General features: G+C 40.4%; 1 protein-coding gene across 1 annotated transcript in view; it reads left to right on the top strand.

Moving 5' to 3' along the window:
• The window catches only part of LOC128942244 (collagen alpha-1(XV) chain-like), a 114,341-nt gene that overhangs the window by 59,399 nt on the left and 35,034 nt on the right, over window positions 1-19,908 (top strand). The window contains exons 14-22 of the mRNA XM_054284560.1: window positions 1,781-1,843; window positions 3,917-3,952; window positions 5,025-5,177; window positions 9,555-9,623; window positions 11,998-12,042; window positions 14,397-14,432; window positions 17,000-17,062; window positions 17,988-18,023; window positions 18,117-18,200. Coding sequence (XP_054140535.1) covers window positions 1,781-1,843; window positions 3,917-3,952; window positions 5,025-5,177; window positions 9,555-9,623; window positions 11,998-12,042; window positions 14,397-14,432; window positions 17,000-17,062; window positions 17,988-18,023; window positions 18,117-18,200 — 585 coding nt within the window. The remainder of the gene's footprint in view (window positions 1-1,780; window positions 1,844-3,916; window positions 3,953-5,024; window positions 5,178-9,554; window positions 9,624-11,997; window positions 12,043-14,396; window positions 14,433-16,999; window positions 17,063-17,987; window positions 18,024-18,116; window positions 18,201-19,908) is intronic.

Below are 19,908 nucleotides of genomic sequence, written 5' to 3'. Positions count from 1 at the left end.
CTTATTCCCTATCAACCATCTGCCAGCAGCAGTTGTTCTCAGGACAGGATTTGTCCTGTCCATCACACAGCCCTCAAAGTGAGTAACCATTTCTGTACCTGACAAGGTGTCATTAGCATATATCAAGGAAGTGTACAGGTGACAGGTGTTAAAAAGATCTCACTATTTCTCAGCTCTCTTGGAGGGGTTTTTTTTGGAGGATAACCAAGTTGGGAGTTGATACAAAATCTAAAAAGTGTTTGGCCATCCAGGTGGAAAGCAACATCTTTTGTGCAGAAAGAAATTAGGCACCTGAAAGTCTTTAATATGGAATTCAAGAGTCAAGTGCATGGGAAGCCAAGGAAATTCATTACTCTCTGCATCTACTGATTGCTATATGGATGGCAGTATAAAATAAAAAAGTCTGAAATGCTGACCAGATTTCATCTAATTGCTAAACTCCCAACAGCACTTTTTTATTTTCTGAATCCGAGACAGATCAATCTGTATTGAGGATTACAAATGTAATTTTAAGAAAATGCGTCGGCAAGTCTTTCAAAGAAGACAGTTACCCTAATGTTTCATCTACTGCATTTGATAAAGTGCAGTGTTAGATTAAAAGGTTCTCTATAACAGCTTCTTTGCATTTCAAACTGTACCTTCCACCTTCATGACTGTGGTTGTTTCCATATCTTTAGAATATGAAGTAATTCAAATGGTCTAGGAAACAGTACTAAAATTTGCCATAAAAGAAAAATGTAAAAAGGAATGAAAAGAAAATGGAGAAATAAGTATTGATTCATTTTTTTATTTTTAAAAATGAGTGTATTCCCTCTTGTGCAATTTGGGATTTCACAGGCAATAGCATGAAGTACTTGTACACAGTCAATTTTCTGGTGCAACACAAATCATTGTTTCAGGATAGTTCCTGGGAAACATATCTGTTTTAAAAAGCAGAAGCTAACTGTAAATAAGACAACTAAAGAACATTTTCAGAAGAATCAATCCAGGAGACAACTATACAGGCTGCTGAAGGAAAACTCCAGATATTAAGAACACAGACCCATGTATTACCACAATTTCAGATGACCCAAGAAACTGTTATTCTGCTATTCAAACATTTGCACACTCTGGATAAATGAGGTGAGCTCAATTCCCAACAGAAATGTTTTGGTTGGGATCCTCATGCGGGAAACTGAGGCCCAGCCTCAATGTTCCCAAGGGAGGATATCACTGGAGTTTTATGGATCAAGACCTCTGTCAGCCTTCAGGCTTTTCTGTTTGTAGTGACAGCACAGAAGTCTCCTGTTTGACACCATTCCCTCCATATCACAACTGCTTTTAGTGATTCTACCATACAGAAACCCTGGCCTTGATTTTGTAAATACCAAGGTTTCCTCAGCTGGGTCTCATCTGGCACTGACATTGCCAAAAGTGTAGATAACTGAGGTGCCTGGGGATTTCAACCCCATCATGTCTTTTACAGTGTTGTCAAAACCTGCTTGGATAGCACCATAATCTCTCATGCTAAGGTTATATTTACAATATGCTGGGGTTTATTTTTGCTTACAATTTATGATTGTTGTATATAGTTTTCTATTAAAATGTATTAAAATATTGGTTTGATACAAAGCCAAACTCTCAGAAAAAAGAAATAAAAGTGTTAAAGTTTAGTGATGGGAGGTGCTACACATTAGTCTTTCATTATGCTGTATCATCAGTTGGTCCCTAATACTTAAATACATGTTCTAGAAATCAAGCTCTCAAGTAGCACCTGCTTTAGATTTACTGTCATCTACAGGGCCCTCAAGGTCCTCCTGGCCGTGATGGAGTGGCTGGCCCACCAGGATGGAAGGGAGAAAAGGTGAGTTAAATGTCTGTCTTGCTCCTACGTCAGTGCAAAATCTTGGTCAATTCTAGGCTGTAAAAATCATAAGCAGTTGTCTCTGCAAGCCAGTAGCATCTGGCTTCAGTATTTTTTAATGGAATCCAGATACTAATAGCTTATTAGAACACATCTCAAAAGGCATATTCAGAAATCCAGAATGTCCTATTGGCTATTGTCTCATTTTCTGAAGCATGCAATATTTGATATGCAGTATGAACTACTCTGTTGTGATTTGCCACTCAAAAACCAGTAGTGACTGGGCTCAGACAGGTGAATCTGGAGGGGGAAAGGGAGAGCTCCAGTTAGCCCAGCCTAGCACAGAGTGACAGCACATTATATGACAGGGGAGAAGAGTCTGAAGGAGCACAGACCATTTAAATTGGCAAACAAGAGACAAAGTCATGGCCTACACTGGCTGGGCACCAGATGCCCACCAGTGAAAAGCTGATGGGTCAAGGTAAGGACAGAAAGATCATTCAGCAATTACTGTCACATACAAAACAGGCTTGACTTGGGGAAATTAATATAATCCATTGCTTATCAAAACATCATTTGAGCACCATTTTTTATACCCCACTTCAAGAAGGATGTGAACAAAAACAAAGACTACAAGCCAATTTCATCCCCTAGTGAGCTTCAACAGCACACCTTATGCACAAGAAATTGAAAGTAAATTCCCAAGTGTACATTTTAAGCTCACACACTGTAACAGAAATGAAAAGGCAAGTCTTAAATGGCCAGAATATTGATTTATTTTTATCTCTGGAGGCAGGAGGTTCTGAGTTGTGATATCAAAAGCCTGAGGCTGGTAAAAGTGCAGCACCCATGGGAACCAGCAGCAACCCAGAAAGTGCAGTATGTGTACTGCAAAGCAGGCACCTGAAACCCGTGTCCATTGTAATCAGTGGTGTGTGTTTTACATGAGGGAGCCTAAGAACAGAAAGAAGTCTAGCTGAAGTAAACAGAACATGAATCACATACTATAAGAGGAGATTGATGGGGAAAGAGAAGCAATTTAAGAGAAATTAAATTTCTTTTAAAATCATAATCTTCTAAAAAAAGGGCTGCAATATTTTGCCTCACCGAGTCTATTTGCTGCATTCTGTACATTTGATAAAAGTTCCATTAGAATTGAAGCACTATGTTTCTGCATCTGTTCAATACAAATAGGAGTATTTTTCAATTTTTATTACTTTTTTTCTGAAAGCCTTGATTTATTTTATATTGTAGTATCTGTTTTGTTCTTTATTTGAAATTAATCCAGAGAAGATAACGAGAAAGAAACAAACAACAGGATGTACTGAAAGTAAATACAGTTTGTTCATTGAGTGACATTCAACATGGAGTTTAGCCATTGCTTTTAGACAAAAAAGCACTGCTGGTGCTTACTCATTTTTTTTCAGACTTTACTCAAGAAATATTTCTGCTGAGTGAGTAAGGACAGGAGCTTGTCAACATAAAAATTATTCTCTAGATCCAGAGCAATTTTGAAAATAATTATTAGCATGCATTGTCTTTCTCTCTATTCCATGTAATAGAAATGGAAATAAACCAGTAGGCAAGTAAGGTATATAAAAGCAAATATTGATGAAATCTTGATTGCAACAGAGGAATTTTAAAATATTCCTAATCATCACATCCTGTGTTTAGAAGGGCAACCTGTACAACTTGAGCAGGACCAGTTTCCATTTCTGTTATAGCCCGTAAGAATTTTGGCATTTGTGCTCAGAAGCAGGTGGATGTGACCTGCAATGTTTAATTCTCTGACCTCCAAACCCTTAAAATCTACAGCAATAATTGAAATACAAGATCGAGTCCAGTTAGCATACCAGACCAGTTATCAATGTGTTATTGTAACGCCTGAATTACAGATTGTTTCCTTTTTAACTGAGAGGTCTGAGGTTTCAGATAAAGAGCTCCATGTAAAGGATATCAAATTAAACAACACAGAAATCTGTGGGCATTTGTATTAAGGAAAAAATACCATAAATATGCTTTTGTTGCATAATGGTCTTATTCTAAGTATGCACAATTTATTTTCTTTTACAGGGTGATCAAGGTCAACCTGGTTCTGCTGGTCCAAAGGTAACAAAAAAGTGTCTTTATAGAATGACAGTATCACTGTGATACAGCGCATTACTGAAAAGGGCTGAGAAATCTTGGAGACATACTGTGTAACCTAAGTTTCTCAGTTGGCCAGCATGCTTCCCTATGAAGTGTCCTGTAGGCAGGTAACCTTGGCTGGACACGGCTCTATCAGCCCCTTCCAAATGGGACTGGGGAGAGAGAATAAGACAGAAAGCAACTTGTAGGTTGAAATAAAGTGGTGTTTACTAAAACAAAAAGAAAGTGAAAATTTCCATGTGTATAAGCAAAGAGAAAAAAAGTTTAATCTCAACTTCCCATCAGTGAGTAATATTCAGCCACTTCCCGGGAAGCAGTTGCTCTGGAAGGCAACTACTATAAAACAACAAATGCTGCCCATTCCTCCTCTCCCCCATAGCTTTTATATCTAAGCTGACATCATATGGTACAGAGTAACCCTTTGGTTAATTTGGGTCAGCTATTTTTTGCTTAGTTGTGTCCCCTTCCAGGATACTGCCCACTCCCAGCCCACTTGATGGGAGGAGAGGATGAGAGAATTGTTAAGGAGACAGTGCTGATGGCATGCCAGTGCTGCTCAGCAAAAGACAAAACACTGGTATATAATCAACACTTTTCCAGCTACCAATGCAAAGCACAGCATTGTGAGGGTTGCTGGGGAGAAAACAAACTCCAGCTCAACCAGAACCAATACACATGATCAGCAGGTTGAGAGAGGGAATACTCCCTCTCTACTCTGCCCTCATGAGAACCCACCTGGAGAGCTGGGCCCACCTCTGGGACCCCCAGCAGAAGAAAGGCATGCACCTGTTAGAACAAGTCCAGGGGAGAACCATGACCATGATCGATGGATGACCTCTTCCTGGGGATGTTCAAGGCCAGATTGGATGCGGTTTTGAGCTACCTGGCCTAGTGGAAGGTGTCCCTGCCCATGGCAGAAGGATTGAAACTTGATGAGCTTTCCAACCCAAACCATTCTGTGATCCTGTGAAACTACTTATTTGCCTTTGCTTAGACATATTCAGTATATCAATAGTCTGAATTTTTATTTTAGGGTGATACTGGAGTCACTGGATCAATAGGCCCCAAAGGAGAAGCTGGCCCTATTGGGTCTCCTGGAAAACCTGGACCACCTGGACCGCCTGGGCCTCCTGGACCCCCTGGGCCTCCTGGACCACCAGGACCAAGTTACAGCTTGGGATTTGAGGTATTTTGCTATTCTGAAGCTTGTTGTAAGTATGGATATATTTCCTCCAGGAAAAAGACAATGTACCTGTATATTTTACAGGTATTTAAGTCTGAATTGATGACAAAGTCATTTGTTCTAGATTGAAATTTGCCAAGGAGCGTAAATACAGAGACACATGTTGCTTATTTCTGACCTCATGGTCTGTTCTACTTAGGACAAAAATATTCTATTTAAAATATAAAATTGCAGATGTTACTTTTTCTACTTCTGAGAATAACACCTTCATCACTTAAAAATACGAGATCAGGCCAGCTCAATATGAGCTTTACATATCATTTGAGAACTGCTCATTTGGATAATGTTGTTGGAGCAGAAAGTGCCTTGCAGTAAAGAAAGGCAAGGGAAGAACACTCAGGTTCAAGAATTAGAGCTGCTGCATTAACATTTTTGTGAAGAGAGACCAAGAAACTGTCATTATCAATATTCATATTTGTGTCTTCACTTTTTTCTTCCTTATTTTCCATGCATATTTCAATTCTAATTTACCTGTGTGGCTCAGCAAAGTCTTTCTAGAGTTTTTTATGTCACGTGATATAATTGAATTGGCACAGTAACTCAGGGTAGCCTCATCAGAGAAGCATGTTTGACAAAAATTACTGGCCCTCTGTAGAGTGGCAGCAGTGAAGTGGTGGTGTTTAAAAGATACCAATTTTCCTACACATTTCTCTTAGTATCTACTCCAACTCTTTTGTATTTTTCTTTTCTTTACTCTACAGACACTTTGAGGTGCCACAGACGTGACCACTAGTGCTTGTTTAGAGACCCAATTTGCTTTCTGATATCTGACTAAAGAATATTGTACTATATACGCTACTGGTTAATAATCTCACTGATGTCAGTGAATTTCAATGGACAAAAATCTCTCTACCAGTTCATAAGTTCTTAATTGCCAGCACTGAAATTGTTAGCAAAAAGCAGCTTGAAGTCTAAGCAAACAGTCCTTTGCCTTGTCTTAGGCACACTACACTGGTACACAGTCTCCCCTGAATAAATATCTAGATGTCTCAGAATGAGTTAAGGACCACTGGCTAGTCAGATCTTCATCCCCAGCCTGGTCTGAGTTTTAGCCCAGAATGACAGCTTCTCTGACTTACAGTCATCTTCTGTGGCCTCTGAGGACCCATTCTCCACTTTTCACTATATGCACTATTTGACTAAAAGGCAATGTGCCCTTATTATGTTACCAAAGAGTTCTGCAATTATGTGCTAAGGATCAAGCTCCGCCACTTTTAATACCTAAGTCTCAGAGGAGAAAACTTAGCAGATGAGCAGGAAAGGGTGAAAACTGGGAGTCCCCACTTTTATGGAGGCAAATGCAGAAGGATTTGAGCCCTAACTGCAGTATCAGTATCTTGACTGGCTTCATCTTGAATTTTATGTAGTACAAACAAAACTGGTATGATTGTCATTTCCCTGAGAGGAATACTACTTTAAACAGGCTTGCTAGCTGTAGCTGATCTTTTGGATGCCTACCCCTGCCATCTGTTGAGGCAGCACCATGGTCTGCCAGTTTGTTAGGGTGACACTACCTTTTGGTTGGCAGTCTGTTTATTGCAATAAGGCTGTTGCTGCAAAATACTCCTGTTAGCACTTGTTAGCATTTGTGATCAGCTATGTGCAAAAAACCAAATGGCATGGTGTTTGCTGGCACTTATGCTTGCCAAAAGAACAGTTTGAGCTGTAGAAGGTACCTGGTAAACCCATTAAATACAAGCAGATGTCAAAAGAGACGATGCGTTATATAAAGCAGGCATCAAGCACTCTCTTAAAGGGAAAAACAGACTGGCACAATGCAGTCAAGGGAAAGGGCCCAGAAACACAGTGTGATTTACCCTTCACAGTGAGAGTTTGCTTAAACAGGCCAAAGAGAATAAGAGTAGATTTTCTGTTGGTGTTTAATACACTGATAGCTGATGGAGGAGCAGAATGAAAGTCTGAATGACATTAAATCAATCTCAGGTGAAGTTGCACACAAGGTCTCTCACCTTGGTCCTCCAAAAGGAAGGACCTGATTCCAGTTGTGCACTCCTTCTGCTTCTCTTGCTCTTGTAGAGTTGGCAGAAAAGGTCAGAAGAACAAGATCTTTTTCAATGGAGTCAGGTCAGATTATGTTTTCCATGCGTTTGGTGTTAAACTGTCATTCAGTAGTAGCTGAAGGTGATCTCCCCCTTACACCATCTCTGAGTGCACCACAGCTGGGCTAAGCTCAGCCATTTCAAGTCACTAACTGGCAGAAAACTAAGTGGGCCAGGAGTGGATCCTCTAAACATAGTAAGCTGATACAAGGGCTTATGTCACTAGGAGGCGGAGGTTCTCCTTCGCTCCTCTTCCTTCCCCATCTGCAGACACTCCTGGCACATTCCTACCCTTCGCATGCACTCACACTAATTATTCCATCAATTCTTCCACAAGCCAATTTAATATACTAAAATTTTAGAGAACACTCGTGCGGGTTTTTGGGTCCGGCCATCTGCCGGGAGCCCCAGCTCTGAGCGGCTGCGGGCAGGCCGCTCCTCGGCGTGCGCCGCCGCGGCGGGATCCAGCTGCCGTCATGCGCACGCGCAGCCCCGGGTGGGTAAGACGACACGGCCGACCAGAGAGGTCTCGAAGGGCTCCGGTGAAATTCCAACAGGCTTTATTTTCGGGAAGTCCGAGGGTGCCGACAGGAGAGGAAAACGGGATGCAGCTCGGTTGAATGGCGCCGGAGCCGGCGTGCCAAGCCCCGAGCCCGGGCGGGAACTGGGTTTAAAAAGGGGAACGGAGTAGGCGGGCTCGGGGGTGCCGTTTGACCACTAAGTAGGGGTTACAGGGATGGTCTTTTTGTGGGGTGACTGTGGTACACCAATAGGGGAACGGGGAGAGGGTGGTCTTTAGGGAGAGCTCCAATGGAAAAGTGGGAAACGGAATTTTCTGGAACAAAAGTTATGTTTTTACATCTGATTGATGACTTTGTCACAGGGAGTCCCAACTTCATAATCTTTGGCCCCTCCCCCACACAGTCGCACCCCGAAAGTAGCATATTTTCTGCCATTTTAATCATCTAAACAAAAGCGGGGTTCAACACACGATGCTGATGTTGCAAATGAAGGCTGTATGGCTGTGAGTAGGGAAATAAAACAAAGATTAAGATTTTCTCTTTCAGAAAAAGGAAATAATTCAGCCAGCGCAGCTGCAACTGAAATTGCAGTTAAAACCAAGTGAACAATTCCCTGCTGGCATGGCTCATGCAGATGTTTTGAAGAACAGTCTGACAAGTTTGGACTAGGCACAAACCAGGGGATAGGAACATGAGAGGTGCTGGGCCTGAAGCAAGTAATTGTGGCGGCTGCAATTTTGTTTCTTTACTGCTTTGGAACTGGTAGCTCCTGCTTCTGCCGTGTATCCGTAATGTCATAGAACAATGAAAGCTGGAGGGAGGCCTCTGCTTTCTGTGTCGTTCCCTTGAAAACTACTAAAAATCTCCATGGGAAATAATAGGTAGTTTCCTCTCAAGGACTCCCACTACACAGAGACTTATTTCTGAAGTTATTAGAGGGCGATGGAAACAGACGGTGGGCTGGAGCAGATGACCTGTAATGAAAGCCTCAGGGAACTGAGCTTACTCAGTCAGGAGAACACGTAACCTTAATCTCTGGAAGGTTCTCAGGCCCGAGTTTCCAATGTCCTAAACAACTTGATTGGAATTCAGTGTCGACATTGCTTTTGATGGGAGGTTGGGCCAGGCAGCCTCTGAGAGACCCTTCAACATAATTAATTCTACAGTTTGATCGTAGAATTTTTTGTGCTCCATTTCAGAAAGCAGTATTTTAGGCAGGAGTTCAATATTTGACTGTGAGAATTGGGAAGAACCTCTATTGATGAAAAGTGATTGCTGCCTTTAAACTGCAAGTTCTCCCTGACATAAATCAGTTTTGGTAACCCTTACTAGTCATTAGTGTTTCAGTAGCTGGGTGGCAGGTAAATGCTACACAGAAAAATACTGCTTAAAAGTGTGCTTAAACACAGTACAAACTGTCTCACTTCTGCTTGATGCTCTTCTGCCTGAAGTGCTGGAGCAATGGTGTCAAGTTGGCAAGACAGTGAAAACCAGAGTTTCTGTAAGGATGACCAGCATGTTTTTATCACATTTGAGCAAAGCCTATCTCCAGAACATCATCCATTTTTCTCTGAAAAAAAAAAAAAAGAAAAGATTAAAATATTTGTGTTCAGTATGTTTCCAGTTTTTACAGAACTTCAGAAAACAGAGCAGTTGGAAAAAAACCAAAACAACACAACCAGAAAAAAACCCCATAAGATAAATTCTTAAATTCTGTAGCATTTTGTCTCTTCCATTAGGATATGGAAGGATCAGGTAGCATCGACCTGTTAAGTGAATCAAGAATTCCCAGACCAAGGGAACCAAAGGTGAGTGGATGTTTTAAGGGAGGGGAGTATAAATTGTTGCTGAGCTGTTTGGTTTGTTTTGGGCTTTTTTCCAAACAGAAGTTTCCTCCATTCTGCTCTTTGGAGTCTGCTATAGATTGAGAGTCACTACATTCAAATGGATTCACTTGCCCTAAAATGTCATTAAAATGACTGTGTCCTCCAAAGAGTCTGAATTTCTCTGACACCTCATTAGCTAATGTTTTTTTTTATTCTGCTCTGGTGTATTTTTGATATATCAAAGGGTGAAATAAGGGGTTTTATGTTATCTAGCTCTCTGTTTCACCCTTCACCCTAATAGATTCCTTTCTCTTATATGAAAGTGACTCACACATATGAAGATTAAACTGAAATGTTATCATTTGACAAACAAATGTGCGTAATACAACATGCCACTTTTAAACTAAAAAATTTTTCCCAGTAGTGTGGAAGCAATATCACAGAAAAAAGGAATGCTTTTTTCTCCTTCATTGTGTCTCAGGAGACTTTTTGCTAGTGTGGACCACTTCAATCATCAAGTAGGGAATATGGGAATATAATCTATTGGTAGCAACCAGATCATTTGGATTTATTGTCATTGTTACCAATAGCTGGAGTTCCAGTGGTTTAGTCTGGCAACAAGAGGAGACAAAGGCACGATCCAGTAGCTACTTAATGAGTCTCTGAGGGGCAGCTGCAAGTATGATGGAGCTGAACTGTTCCTTGTAGTGCCAGATGGTTCAGCAAGGGACAGTGGTCACAATTTGCAGGTTGGGATGTTCAGGCTAAGCCTTAGGAGACAACTGTTCACTGAAGGTTGGAGCAGTTGCCCAGGGAGGTTGCAGAAGGTCTGGTCTTGGAGTTATCGAGGCTTTGCTGGACAGAAACATGGCTGACCTGATCTGAAGCTGGTGACAGTTCTGCTTCCAGGGGGTGATTGAATTAGATGGCCTCCACAGGCCTGTACAGTCCTATGCCTGTGATTCTGTGAATCATCAGACACCGACTGAACGCTGAAGGCAGGAGTGACTTTGAGCAGCTCTTTACTGTGTTGGTTTAAAGTACTAGTAATTGTGAGTCACTGAAACTGTAGCTGATAGCTTAGAGAAATTTGCCCCCTCTTACGTCTTTTCCTAGATACTAAAAATAGTACAAAAATACAGTTACAAAAATAAGTATTGAATCTGTTCGCTGAAACAAGAAGGTATCCACAAGCAGGGCCAAAATTCCACATTCTGACCTGCCTTAGTCACAGCCTTACTCTCACATTGGTTTTATAGCAGGCATTGTTTCCAAGTCACTCAGCTATAAATATTCAAAAAATGTCTTGTTGCAGTTGAACAAAATTTTCATGTTACTGCTTAATTACTCTGCAAAGTTTGAGTCAGTACAGAAGAGAGATGAGAAAAAGGAGATAAGAAAAATAAGAATTTTGCTGAAATTATGAAAATGCTTTTACGTACTTACTGGTACTGCACTATCAGCCATTTACACCTTATCACAACTCCAGAGTACCCAGTGGTGCTTAAGTGAAAACTGAGAATCTGCTTCAAAGGGGGTAGCAACTCAAAACAGCTGAGAGATAAATTACATTTATTGGCACTGTCTTCGTATCTGTTGAGATTTCTATTAATCTTTTATCAGAAGATAGTAATTGGGTTTTAAAGGAGAAGTATAATTTTTTTCTGGCAGCTCAGCTCTTGTATCCTGCAAGTGTCAACGTATAATTTTTTTCTGGCAGCTCAGCTCTTGTTTCTATTTTTTTCTTCCACAGATCAGTGTAAAATTTCATTGGTGTTTCCTCATTGTTTAGTAATTCCATTTATATCTGCCTTCAAGTTCCAGATAAAGACAATTCAATCACTTTGTCAAATTCCTTTCTCTTCCATTCAAATTTCTACAATGTCCAATAATGAACTGTTGTCCATTTTACCATCAAAGAGCCATAATTGTTCTTTGCAACTCATGTCACCATATAGAGTCAAGAGGAACTTGAATTTCCAAATTATTTTTGAAACAAACCTTTTAGGAAACTGCTTTTAAACCTAGCAAGACTGTGCTGCCTCCAAACTGGTAGCGTATCTTAATTTTACTCAAGAATGCAAATTCAAAAAACTGTAAGCAGTTGAAAGCAATACATCACAACAAATGCTAAATTTGGACAAATTTATTTCTAATATTTTCTAAAAATATGTATTGTATGCAGTGACAGCACTGAAGTTGTATTTGTAAGAAAAGGTGCATTTTATTGCTCTCCATTAACACTACGGGTCTCCAGCATTGTTTTGTAACAGTCGTGGTAGCAAGTTACTTTTTTTTTTTTCTGAAAAAAAATTATTTTGAAGTGCCATGTGGATTTACAAGTAAATTTTTATAGGGTTCTGCAGGAAGACCTGGACAGCGTGGACCATTAGGACCAAAGGTAAAAATATTTGAAAGATAACCTATATTGCTTTAGCATTTTTTTTTCATATTTTTTTATTTCTACATGCCCAGAATTTGCTTGAACATAATAGCTTTCCTTTAAGATTCATATACGGATTAAGCTGGGACAAATTTTGTTCCCATTTGCACTGGATATCTATGCAGATTGTGTATTATTAAAATTATTTCACATCCAACAAGAGCAGTGAGTAGATACTAACTGGGCTATTACATTCCATCACGTCTTTGTTAAATTTTTTTTGGACATCTGGCATTTTCTCTTTTTGCTCATTTATATATCACTCTGGTCTCAGAGAGGTTACATGTATGCTGTTGAAAGAGAAATCTGCATGACGAGGCCTTCTGATCCCAGAAAGTGATAGGAAAACATTCTGGAAGGCGCTGGGGGGAAGAAGGGAGGAGCAATGACTATTTTGCCTTAGTTTTATTTGAGCTTAGAAGTGCCTGAATTTTTGCACTTTGGTGCTGCTACTGGTTGTGTAACCGATGAGGCAAAAAATGGAGAGATGAAAAATCACAGAAGAAAAGGGCAGATTTGCAGAATGGGTCTTTGGACAGGAAAAGGCTTTTCCTATTCCTATGTAAAGCTTGACTACCACTCAGGGTAACAGTACAGCATGACAACACCTTAAATGTGAAGTTAAAGAAATTTAAGGTCTTCATTGCCCTGGGAAATAACAGTAACATTGAAAGAGCAGGAAGTGGAAGATGAGAAGTGGCAGTGCCTATCCTCTCACTGTGAAATTTTCACCTGAACTTACACCCAGCACTAATCACTGACTGCCCATTGCCAGCAGTAGCTGCACACACCTAATTCATAGCACAACAGCCACCAAAGATCTGGCCAGCCCCTCTGTCTAAACTCTGTAAAGCTCAGCTTCTAGGCCTGAAAAAAGTCCCTCTATAGTGTACTACTCCTGCTGCTGCTGGAGCACATTTCTTATGAGTGAAAAAACCACAATTTGCACAGCACGTGTTGGTGAGTGATACTGCAGTGGACTGGCAAGAATAGATGTGCTCTCACGTGATGCTGCTCTGTGCACATGTGTAGGTGCCGAGTCTCCATGCTGACTGAAAATTTTTTTTTTAAGAAGTTATTCTCTGCCCTTAGCTAGAAATTTTGTATCTAAGAAATTCTGCTTCACAAAGATTTCAGAAATTGAGGTAGCAAGAGTCCTAGGATTTAGGAAATGGGCTGGAGTGGTAGAGATAGTCATAAACCTTGGCCAAGAGACCTCACCATCACCTTGGTTTAATCATGAGTCATTCTTCCCCAAGATACAGGAGAAACTGAAAGGAACATGCCTGACATCTTACAAAACCAGGTATACTATGGCAAAATTAATATAAAGTGGTTATAATACACTATCATTCTCCTGGGGATGAATTTTACACCCACTTTTCATGATTATAAATGACTTCACTAGGCAACAGTGGCAAAATACAACAACCACCCACTTCCCAAAGCCAAGAGCTAATGCATCACGAGGAATTGAAGGTATAGTTCTGTTTCATGCAACTTTCATCCTTCAAACACCCCAGACAAGTACAGCTGTCAGAGAAGACTAGCTATGATGAAATTTTTTCTCTTTCCTAGCAAGTAAGCATAGATCAATCCAAATTCTGCTTTCACTTTTATTATTATGAAAAGTGGTTTTCGTTAAAAAAAGAGTCTATAGTCTTCATACACTCTTGAATATATGAACTCCCAAAAAGCAGTAAGCATAAACATAACATTTGAGGCAATGGCTGATTATCCCAGTTTATATTCTCTGTCTCCAAAGAAATAAACTGAATTGGATGTTCTCTGTCTGTTAAAAAATTGAGGAACTGTGTCTACTCAGGGCTAAAGTCCTTCAGAATCAGTCCCAAAGGTGGAACAGTGCAATGTTCATTATTTCACTCGTGGTTTGACACAGTGCCTGGGGAGGTGGAGAGAGCAGCAGTGAGAGGACTGTGTTAGCTGGTTTGGAGGAAGATCCTTTGTGGAGGTGCAAGGTCATGGCTGCAGTGGTAGAACTGGGGAATGTTACCATGAGCTGATTTCAGACGTCAAAATGAGGCTTCAGGAAGATGGCTCGGTCGATGCTCAGCAAAAATAATGAGTCATGACCACAAACTTCAGATGTGGGTGGCAACTCAGTGATTAAAATCTCAGAACCAAATCACAAATGTATACCGAGCAACACTTTACCAAAAATATGCCATACTTTCACTGATTGTTTTACTCCATTGGGTTACTTTGTTTTTAAGGAAAGTAGCATACATATTTAAAATCCTTGCAATTACTGCTCACTTTAATACTTGAGCCCTCCTGTGTCTCTGTTTCAGGGAGAAAGAGGCAACATAGGTCCCCCAGGTTCAAAGGTGGGGAGTTTATTTAACCTGATCTAAAACCTTAGTTGTTTCTTTCCTCTATTTCTTTTCATCTCTTCATGCACTTAGTGAATGCACTTAATGAACATTTCTTGCTCTGTCAGCATATTAAAGCCCAGGGTGGCTTCACAAACCCTTTTCTCTGGTGAATTGTGAGTATCAGGAGCCTGTATAACCTGGTGCTTACGACTTCTGCCTAAAATGTGGCTAAAATTGTGTCTAAAATTGCGTCTCAAATGTGCTTGTCTTTAAAGGCATCTTGCGAAGCCCTGTACATTTTCACCAGAAGGAAGATAAAAATCAGCAAAGCTTAGAAAATTCACTTCCACGTGCCTCTGTTCCTTCATATGGTGGTGTGTAGCTCTCACCCCACCCCAGAGCGCCCCACATGTCTGTGCTACAGTCGGAGGCTCATGTCTATCTTAATCCCTGCCTGTTCTGCTTTGAACTCCTCTGGGAGCCCTTCCCAAAACTCCTGTTTGGGACTGTACTTCTCCTTGCTGGTCCCTGTCTGACCTGAGTGTCTTTTGCAGCCATAAGCCAGCAGAGAGCGCTGATGTGACTCATAGAAGAATTTTAAAAATTAAATGAAATAATAAAATAAAATAGAAATAAAATAAAATGGAAATAAAATAAAATAGAAATAAAATAGCCTTCTCCTGCATTTGGGACAGCCTTGAAATCAAAATTTACTCTAGGAAACAAGATAAATGCAGTTATGCTTGATAAGTGTTTACAAGAGTATTATCACAGTCTTCTAGCAGCATCTGCTTGTTTGTTTTTTAAAAATACCAACAATGTAGCAGGACTCTTCTTGCCATAAATTCCATCTGCTGTGCATATTATGAGTGTTGTCATTTCACATAGATATTTGTCAGCATGATAATTAAAGCTGATGCACTGACACACAGGACAGTAGTTTAAGTCTTCTTAACCAGTTTGAGACTATAGAATATTTTATTTTTCATTCCTACGTGTCCTTTCTTCTGAGGTCCTTGTTCTACTAATTATTATTGTTTTATGTGAGAGTGCATTTGAAATATGTGTATATTTTAAGTGGAGTGACTACAGGATTATTTTGAAAATAAGCCATTTATCCCTTTAACCCTCAAACTAAAAAATATATTTGTTCTCTTGTACCTGAGCAATAAGCTACATTCTTAAAATATGATGGGAATTAGAAATAAGGATGTCTCTGGATACATCAGTTGCATTAAAACATCTTACCTATCCTGAATCTTTTCTTCCCATTTAAATTTCGTTAGGAAAATGAATGGGAGAAAATTTTCAGCATTTGTAATGGTAGGAAGCTATCCTGCAAGTGTCAACGTGCCTGAAATGACAACATTCTTTTGCAGAATAGCTGTTGTTCCAAGGTTATTTCCTCTGCCCATTTACATTTGCTGCAGATAGATACTTTTAATTTTCCATAAGCACTTGAGAAATTTATGTCCCAAGTACCATTGTTACTGCTCATGCAGATACCAAAATCCCAGTAGCTGCTTTGATGCCTAAATTCCATTAGCAGTCAGACACCCTTTATCCTGTCTATAAAATTGTTTATAAAATGAAGAACAGAGTACTTCAGAAATCATACTTTATTCCTGACCCACGTGCTTCACTGATCACTGGCAAAAACAGAAATAGCAGAAATGTCCTTTCTTAATGAAGCAGGAACATTAAATCTCTTATGGTGGTACTATCTACTGTTAAAATCCAAAAAACATTTTCTTCAAACAGAGCAAAAAGTTGGAAACAAAACAGTATTTTCCAAAAACAAAATAAAACAAAAAAATCTCCAGCATATTAAAAAAAACCCCTCAAAGCCAAAAAAAACCCCCAAAAAACTCCTCAAAACCACATACAAAACAAACACCCAAAAACCCCACCAGAAAAACAAGCTAACAAGAATAATTGTTCCTTTGGATGAATCATTAGGCTGCTCTGTGCCATTTCCTTTGCTCTTTCATATGATGCAGAGAAGAACAGATGCAAAAAGTGTAGCTCACTGTTTATCTGGTCCTTTAAGAATTTAGAACCTTCTTTTATCCATTTTTCTCAGGGCAAACTGCACTATCCTTAGTGCTTCTGTTTTTGCCATAGAGCAGGGTAGCTGTCAGACTCCAGCAGTCATATACAGGCCTGTATCCAAATACAGCAGGGGGTGGTTTTGCCCCACATACTGACTCCTGTCTACATCCAATGCAATGTTTATATCCCTTCTCTTCCTCCAGATTGACAGTCACTTAACTGAAGGGTGGAAATAACTCATCAAATGTATTTTGAGGGAAAGCAACAAAATTCATCCTTTTGCTAAGTAGGGGTGGAAGCAGTGAAAAAGTATTGAAGCTGCAGGGGAAAACAAGCCATAAGCCTGCTCTGGAGAGGGGGAAAGAGCAGGAGGAGTGGAGAGAGCAGATGATTAATGAGATAATGAGTCTCCCCCAAACCTGCCCACCAGCCCGTTCAGAGCCATATTGTGACCCTCCCCAGTGGCAGCCTCCTGCTTGTGTAAAACTGAATGTTTAGTGAGAATAACTGTATGTTCTTTGTGGCAGGGGATGCCAGGCACAGATGGAAAACCAGGCCTTCCTGGCATTGCTGGGCATCCCGGAGAAGTGGTAAGTAGGGTTATCATCCTCTCTGATCACTGACGCACACTGGCTCCCAAATCTACCTCTTACAGGTCAGCAGGATCAGTGCTTGCTAGCAGTGTGAAGAGCTGGGGCTGTGTTTGTCCTACTTAACCTGGAGCAGTTACCTAAGACAAAAAACACAGAAGCAGACTGTACCTTGCCCATGCCTCCCTCATCAGTCAGAAGAGATACAGGCATCTCCAGAGGCTAGTTCTGATTTCTCAATGCTCCTTCTGCTTTTAATTACTCAGAAATCAGCTCTACCTTTAATTAGAGGAAAGCCAGCAGGCTCATAGGTGATTTTAATGTATTTCTCATGCTTAAGACCCTAGAGGATTACAGTGTGCTTTGCTTGGGAAGTCCCACGGCTCATCCTCTGGCACCTTCCTCTCACTTGTGCCAGACAAGCATCTGCATTTCCAGCACAGGGAGTTCTACAGAGGGGCTGATCAAGCTTAGATATAAACTGCCAGAGAGATGACAGTTTAGCTTCCCTGTCTTCTCCTGTCTGGTCTCCTGGGAAATCCTGGGCACAGCTGATGTGGTTGATGGTGGAAAAGGACAGCACAGCCAGAGATGGCTGATTTCAGTGCAGTGAAAGAAACGTTCACTAATGCTAATGAAATGTTTTGTGCCCATTGTGACTCTAGTTGTCTGTGAACTCTGTCAAAGTTCTGGGAAATACTTTTAACCATCAAACCTTCAGAAGATCTGAGTTGAAACTAGTTGGCCCCATGTGTGTTTTGAGAGAGCTGGGAATTGATCATTCTGTACATGGAACTCACTGCTGTGCTTTTTGTGAAGCAAGGGAGAACACATTTCATAATTTCCCCTTTTAAATCACTTATGCTGCTTTTTTTTTGTTTGTTTTGTTTTTTTTTTTTTGTTTTTTTTTTTTTGTCACCTGAAGGGTCCAAAAGGAGAGAAGGGTGACCCAGGACCTCAGGTGAGATTGTGTGGATTTCACTCTTTTCGAGAAACCTATGTGAAATGTAGTGCTTAGTGTATGGGTTTTCCACATGTAATGCTTTTGAAATAGGGTGAACCGGGACAGGATGGGAACAGTATTGTGGGACCACCTGGACCACCAGGACCACCGGGACCAGTCATAGCAATACCTGAGGTAAGTGTGCATGTCGAGCATTGAGGTCTGTAACTCCCCTTACAGAGAAGAGGGCACAAGTGGTTAACACACTGGCAATTCTGCTGCTCACATTCAAGTCATAAGTCTATTCCTCAAAACAAAAGAATCTCAATATGTCTCTGTATCAAATTATTTAGTTTTGAAAATGTTAGATTGGAAGAAAGTGGGTAAAGAGCTTAACTGCAAGAGTTGTGAGATCATACTGAACATCTCGCACAAACTCTTTAGGCGATTTCTATAGAAGTTGTGAACATGAAATAGAAACCAACAGAGAAATACAAAACTGGGAATATTTAACGCAGCATAGCACCTGAGGCACAACAGTATGTAGGGGAGAGTAATTTCCTGATAGTTGTCTGCTATACAAACCAGAGCACTGACTCTGGAAGAAACAAAGGGTAAAAAAATAGAATCCCATAAAAAATCTCCAGTATGCTTTAGATGCAGGTATATTTTCAGTTAGTTTTGTTGTGTGTACATCTGCCTTTGCAAAAACAGTACTATATGCCGTAATGAAGGCTGGAGGTTAGGATGAATCCCACTTGGAGCTAACAGCAAAATTCTTAGTAGTTGGCCTGGTGTAATAACATTAAGATCTGGAGGAACTGTGAGTGACTGCAGGAAATTTCACCTCTGAGAGGTGGAGGTGCCTAAAACAGCCAGACGTGTCCACAGGAATACATATAAGGGCAGTAAGAAGTGTTTTGTAATTGCAAGAGAAAATGCCCAGCTGAGAAATCTGTGTTGAGGGCTTGGCGCCATCATTATCATAAAGCTGAGCTACACATAACCTTTTTTGACTGTAACAACTGGGCTTCCAGTTAGGCTTTTGCTACCAATAGCAAATATAGCATTAATTTTCATCCCATAGGCCACATCACCCGTCTCACCCGTCCTACCTGAAGTGTTTTTTCTTTACTGACTTTACTGGGAATCCATGCAGAATACTAGGATCTTGGATCCTGAATCTTGGATGAGCAGAATTGTAGACTTAGAATTATAGAAATGTTGGTTGTGGTCGAAGTCCTGCTCATAGTGGGACTGTCAGCAGCTCTACACTTTATCTCAATTCTGTTGGAGTTCCTGGGAAACTGCTCAATAGCTGTGATAGAAATGCTGATGTAAAATTCATGTTCTTTCTCACAGCCCTGCCACAGTGCCACTGTGGGACCTTAATTCTTATCAGTGACTAAACAGCTCTGTTTGCAGAAAAAATGAACCTCAATGTGTTGCTCCATAGCTCATTAACACTTGAAAAAACCACTAGGACAGCCTCAGAGAGGGAACAGTACATATAAAGAACATAAAAAGATTATTGAAGCTGACATAAACTAATGACGCTTGCTGGAGGCTGCATGGCTCCCTATGTACACTAGTCCCAGTCCATGCACCTGTCAAACATGTAGCTATGTCTGAAGAAACCTAAAGTGCATCCTCTGAATCCTCCTGATCCCCTGTATGAACTACTTTTACCATGTATTACAGAAATGTATAGAGCCTGCTAGAATCTGTATAGCTTTAGGTGTATTACAAGTCCATACAGAGTCCCATTTCCTTCTCTAAGTACTTTTGGGTTTTAGAAGTAAGCTCTTTTAAGAAATTGAGAGCATTTATGGCTTTATATACATTTGTAATATAGATGTTCTGGGAAGGTACATCAACAGCTGTCAAATCCTCTGTATTGTTA

Source organism: Melozone crissalis, unplaced genomic scaffold (assembly GCF_028551555.1).
Source record: "Melozone crissalis strain CALT ecotype California unplaced genomic scaffold, PUWL_Pcris_2 ptg000042l_1, whole genome shotgun sequence".
NCBI lineage: Eukaryota > Metazoa > Chordata > Aves > Passeriformes > Passerellidae > Melozone > Melozone crissalis.
This window is presented reverse-complemented; position numbering and strand designations above follow the sequence as displayed.